Source organism: Corticium candelabrum, chromosome 9 (genome assembly GCF_963422355.1).
Source record: "Corticium candelabrum chromosome 9, ooCorCand1.1, whole genome shotgun sequence".
NCBI classification, from domain to species: Eukaryota; Metazoa; Porifera; class Homoscleromorpha; order Homosclerophorida; family Plakinidae; genus Corticium; species Corticium candelabrum.
This window is the reverse complement of record NC_085093.1, coordinates 5,027,518-5,033,279: the sequence shown is the minus strand read 5'-3', so window position 1 is coordinate 5,033,279 and position 5,762 is coordinate 5,027,518. Positions and strand designations below refer to the sequence as shown.

The following is a 5,762-nucleotide window of genomic DNA, read 5'->3' as shown; positions in this document are numbered from 1 at the left end:
ACACACACACACACACACACACACACACACACACACACACACACACGTAGCTCTAAAGCGAGTAGAACACAGCTTCATTTACTACTACAAGTCAAACATTAATTTACAGAAAAACCTGATGAGTTCCAAAATAACCACACAAGACAACCAACTCATTCTTACTCTATATTGTGATACAAAATCATTATAACTGCAAACTGACACTATACGAGTACATAACATAACAAAAGTTCATTCAGTATATGCAAGTTCACTATTACTCACCCACTGATGGTCATCCAGTGAATGATGGAATAAATGAGAGCGAGAGAAACATGAGAAACAGTGTGAGACAACACAACACCAACACTCAACTGTCACACACTCACCTCTTCCTGTGATATAAGAGAAAGACACTAGTTAGTTAAACAGTCACTCTCATGTCACACTACACTAACACACAAGACACATCACCAATTCCTCTACTATCCTCATGCACTTACCAATTCATCACATTTCACAATAATTACTTGTTGGAAACTAAATTGTACAAAAACTTTGACCTAAAATCCTGCCTCTAGATCTCACCATTTAGTTTCACATAGCTTTGGGCACCTCCCATAACTAAAATTTCCAAGTACTGTACTCACTAGCCTGGACTAAAGCGAAAGCTACATGTACATGTAGATCTAGAAAAGCAGCAGCAGTCGTAGATTGTAAGAAATCACGTTTTGCCAATAAAAAAGCGAATCTGTGCATGAGTAACAAGTAAACGTTAGTATTTGCACGTTACTCGGTCGCCGCCTTGAGCCATTCTCAATCTTCTGAACTCTTCAAGTGGAGACACGCCCGTTTCACCTATTTACGCATGTGCAAAAGAAATTCACGAGGAAATATGGTCAAGTAGCGCAACCTTAACGCGCGGTAACGGTATAACCTACGAGTGTTATTTGGAAGTTCTCGGTAGATGCGTTTGCTTAGGGTTATAGACTTAGGGTTAGGGTTAGAATAAGGGAGGTATACAATCAGCCATCCAATCGAAACGTCAGATTATAACAAACATAATTTAGACTATCATTTCACATCACAAACTGTAAAGCCCTACTTCCTGGAATTAAGGAACACAAAGTAGATGAATTGAAATGAATGAAACAGTCATCGCCATCACACATCTTGTTCACAACAAACAATTGAATGATACACAATTCTGTTTCTGATTATGTAGTATACATCAATGTATTGAACATGACAACCTCACTGAGATACGTACTCAACAAATAGCACTTGGCAGCCACTCACTCACACTAACATATATTAATTAATCTGGATGCACAAATTTCTATTCATCACATCTAGAGTTCACTTTGAGTCAGCAAATCCGACTCTCTTGTTGTCAAGATCAAATATGGTGTAGTACTGGTTAATGAAGACATCACCCAAAATCCACAGTTCTCCTGCTGGAAATCCATTCCTTGGAACCCACTTAGACACAGAGTAGCATCCATTGATTTTATCTAACACACATCAGTCACATGTAGTAAATGTAACAGAAGTTTTAGTTTACAATAGGAACTTAGGCAAACAAAGACATTGTTGACTTAGAAAGGAAGGAAGGACACACACACACACACACACACACACACACACACACACACACACACACACACACACACACACACACACACACACACACACACACACACAACTCTCTATTTGTTTAACTAATTAAAGAACAAACACACACAAATACATCTGAAACCAAACCTACAACATACATAGATATAGATACAGACAGGCATACCCAATGACACATACATGCCCTGTTCTACACCTTGACAGACCTGTACTTAGTAATCACCTTCAGTATATACTGTTCGCCAGTGAGACTAAATCTCCCGCCTGCAATAGTAAACGTGATGTTTGGCAGAGAGTCAATAGCATTGCAGTCAACAGTATACTAAAAGACATACAACCACATCACACAACAATCCAACAATAAAACAAGAATCACTTCACTTGTCTGCCAATATTCTCAGCTCCTATGTACTGTTGCAAAATATTGATCTGTGATGTCGGACCAACAATAAGAGACATCCCAGTATCAGCAATAGCTTGGCAGCTGCTACAACAGAATTCTCCTTTTCCACCAACAGCAACAAGACACAATTAATTAAGGAAGTCACTTGTAAGTTGATGAACAAATATGGTAGAGTGCACCATTAATATTAATTGTGATTAAAAGAAAGAAATATTGGAAAAACCATAAACTATTACAAGTAGACATGTTGACAAAACATATGATATGTCAACTCATCGTACAACAAACAACCAGCTCCTTGGCAATACATAACTGTAATTACAAATTACTAGCTGAGCAGCCCGTTCTTAGACTGATAAAGACTATTGCTGTCTGTTCTCTCTGTTGGTCAATATCTAGTATAAATAGTCAGATACCTATAACATCATAACAACACCCTGATATTGAGCAAACACTTCCAAATATTCAATGTAGTCTGCATGTTTGCAATTCATGTTAAACATAAACCTACGGCCCATTCTCCCTACGTCATGATGATATCAGGCCTTAACCCAGTTCTTGGTCAGGTATTCAGTGCTGTCAATTAGGCAGCAAATTGCTCCACAGTCGACTCTCAAAAAGATCCATAAGGTTGCAAAATGTCACCAAAAACGTGTCTGATTTTAATCAATCCCTTTGTGCAGTCGTGACCCTCAGACATACACAAAGTCAAATATAAGTAAGCCAGTTGTGCTCCACTGTTAGCATCACTTAGACCCGTGACCAGCCTCGTCATGCTTTTGTCATTCCCAGATGTTCAATCCTCACTGAGCTACAAGACTGGATTCAGACCACCTCGTTTGTCACCTACTATGATATTGATCAAGGTTAGGTTGCCAGTCGGCTACTTCTCTAGTAGATACACTATCAATAATCAGGATCATTAGAGCCGATCTAAGTAATCAAGACTGTAGTGTTAGTTTCCCATTACACCACACTCTCACATACAATGAGACGTTGTCTTTTGACATACCGCTTTGTCTCTTGAAGCTGTTGGCTTTTCCAGCAACCTTGCTGAGGGGTGTAGCGTGGCATGGGCTAGACAGGGCTATAGTCCCATCAATTGTAGGTGTGGTCTTAAAATTTATTGATTAAATACATAATGCTTGGAAATGCACCTTAACTAACCTAGAGAAAAGTTGTGCTGGACAGCAAACTGAGACAACCATCATTCCTATGGATCCTATCAGACAGTGTGACAAAAAACTATTTTCCTGACATTCTTACTCTCATTTGAAACCAGTTGCTCCTAGGTCTGTTAGCCCAGTATCAGTGGCCTAAAATCTTACCGTCTTAAGACTTGCCTAGAGGCTACAATGAGCCAAAAAAGACTCAATAGATTTGCCCTACATTCACTTCAACAAGAGAACTGACGTTGATTAGGATGCAACCTTGGATATGTTTGTTAACAAACAACCTCCCAGAATGTCTTTCTTGAACATAAAAAACATAATTAATGTATGTTTTGTGTTCCTTGTGAGTACACATATAACATACCATGATACTATGTTGTAGCTATGAAATTCACCTGGTAATGAGAAATTAATAATTATGGTTCTATCGTATTCACAAACTTTTAGTCAAACCTCGCTAAATTGTCGAAGTTTGCACCGACTTTTGTCCAGTCTGGATGTGCCACTGATTTAACATATCAGCTAATTACAAGTCAGTAAGAAGTAGGCGTGTCCCATAACAGCGTGAAGTGTGTTCCACCATTTCTAGAGGTTACACTACACCCCAGCCTTGCTGTATATTCTAGCATAGTACAACTCTGTCTTTTAAAACGATTCGATTTCGCTGCCCTTACTCTAACAGTAACTGTAGTCTAGCCCATCGAATCTACATGCTCTAAATAAGAAGAGCAATCCAGTTCTCCAACTGAGTCTCGCCGCTCTGAGGATTGAACATCCAGGAATGACGAAAGCGCAGTGAGTCTGGTCACGAGTTTAGGTAGACTCCTACCCAGTCCTCTCCTCGCCCGCTCCACGTGTTTTAGCACATGCTCTTTGTTCCACTAGCGAGGAACAAAGAGTGGAACAAAAAGCATGACCTAAAACACGTGGAATGGGTACGAGGAGAAGACTGGGTTGGAGTCTCTATATTCACTCAACTGTATTAGGCCTACAACAGTGAGACAGCTACTCACTTGTCAAGTGTAAACTGCCAATATCCCTCCTTTGTAATGTTCGTATAGGTGATGTTTCCCGTATAGTGCCTTGGGTCTTCTCCTCCCAGATCCACCTCCCCACCCAACGGTTGAAGTTCCCATTTGGATTACTAAAAATTTAAAAACATACATTACAATCAAACTACCAATCAAAAATCAATGTGTATGGTACATACTTGACAAGATAGAAAGCGAATACACCTTTTCCAATGAGCTTGACCGTTTACAGTCAAGCATTAGGTGGCTCTGAGATTTTTACTGAGTTATAAGAAATCTGGATAGCACGTGTTTGGATACTTTTGTATGGGTGGCCATTTTAGAATCATCACATCCCTAAATTGTGATACTGTCGTACGTACAGTCACTCGTCGGCCAGAATATCCGGGCCTCGGGTAATGAACGCTGTTGAAGCACTATACAGTGCAAACGCAAACCCTACACGTACCATATAGCTACCAGGCAAATTCACGTCCATACGGGACACTTATTTGGTCACGTGTTACGCAGTTGCCTAGCAGGTCGTATGTCACGTGACCGGCACATTCATACATCGGTGAAAATAAAAAATAATCTAACAATACAGTTGCCTGTGACTGCAAATCAACTAGGCTGCTTTGACAGAAATTTAAACATCAGCTAGTTTGCCAAACCCTAAAAACTGCAAACTGTTTTCGACTCTTTTGATCAATTAGTAATGTGCTTTGATTGCAAACGTTTCTTCACCTTTCTACATCCTAGGAAAACAGGAGCAGCAGCAACAGACGTTTTCTTCATCTTATTGGAGTAGAGCTGCTTCCTCTTCTTGTCCTTCACGTAGAAAGAGTGGATCTGAATGGCAAGACAACAAGAGACGCTTGTTGGCTTCAGTTCACTTTGATTCACAATTGCATGAGCACACGTTTAATTTAAAACGCTTGATTTAAAGTTGAAGTTAAACAATTACTATACTTGTAATATATGATCTTGCATGACAATAAAACCGTCTCTTAATTAAATCATTTGTATCTAAATGTTTTCAATGAATCCTAATTTATGTAATTTGTAATTCATATGAAACAACAAGTTAGAGCACTGATAGACACAATGTGTTCCATCTGTTTGCCTAATTGACTAATTTCTGTTCATGCAAAGCAAAACTCTACAATATTAAATAGTTAAAAATTTAAGTTTACTTACTTAAAATCTCACTGCCTTCCAAATTGCTGCTGTTTGTCCCAAAAGAATAATCAAGTGCTAAAATAAAACTAACATTACACACAAAAATGGAATGAAATAATAGAAGCAATGATAAACCACATGAAGCTTCGTCATCATTGTTCAATGTATCTGCTGCAAGCAATGCTCTGTCCTACCTGTTCTACTTCCAAACCTGTACAACAACCCACTTAAGAACGCCATATTCAGCTGTTTACAAACATCACTTGCCACTGTAAGAGCATGACTCAGCTAGAGCGGCCTTCACTGCAACACAACTACACCTAATTCAGTAGACAATAAAAACTTTCTGTGCAACTCTATACCTCCTGGTAGATCATCTTC

The 5,762-nt window shown here is 39.1% G+C and overlaps 1 protein-coding gene and 2 long non-coding RNA genes across 3 annotated transcripts in view; all 3 read right to left on the bottom strand.

Moving 5' to 3' along the window:
• Window positions 1-1,149: 1,149 nt before the first annotated feature.
• On the bottom strand, window positions 1,150-4,297 carry LOC134184865 (cathepsin D-like). The gene is made up of 4 exons (XM_062652627.1): window positions 4,203-4,297; window positions 1,996-2,117; window positions 1,838-1,936; window positions 1,150-1,493 (listed from the first exon to the last, which is right to left on the bottom strand). Exons 2-4 carry the CDS (start codon window positions 2,071-2,073, stop codon window positions 1,332-1,334), a joined length of 339 nt encoding a protein of 112 aa, XP_062508611.1. The 5' UTR covers window positions 2,074-2,117; window positions 4,203-4,297; the 3' UTR covers window positions 1,150-1,331.
• A 434-nt stretch (window positions 4,298-4,731) lies between these two features.
• Window positions 4,732-5,585, bottom strand: LOC134185114 (uncharacterized). The gene is made up of 3 exons (XR_009970745.1): window positions 5,517-5,585; window positions 5,400-5,456; window positions 4,732-5,051 (listed from the first exon to the last, which is right to left on the bottom strand). It is a non-coding gene; the product is annotated as an uncharacterized LOC134185114 (long non-coding RNA).
• Window positions 5,586-5,647: 62 nt separating this feature from the next.
• LOC134185063 (uncharacterized) overlaps window positions 5,648-5,762 on the bottom strand; it is a 655-nt gene continuing 540 nt past the window's right edge. The window contains exons 2-3 of the long non-coding RNA XR_009970736.1: window positions 5,744-5,762; window positions 5,648-5,695 (exon numbers count right to left, since the gene is read on the bottom strand). The exon at window positions 5,744-5,762 is cut by the window's right edge and continues 229 nt beyond it. This is a non-coding gene — a long non-coding RNA (uncharacterized LOC134185063). The remainder of the gene's footprint in view (window positions 5,696-5,743) is intronic.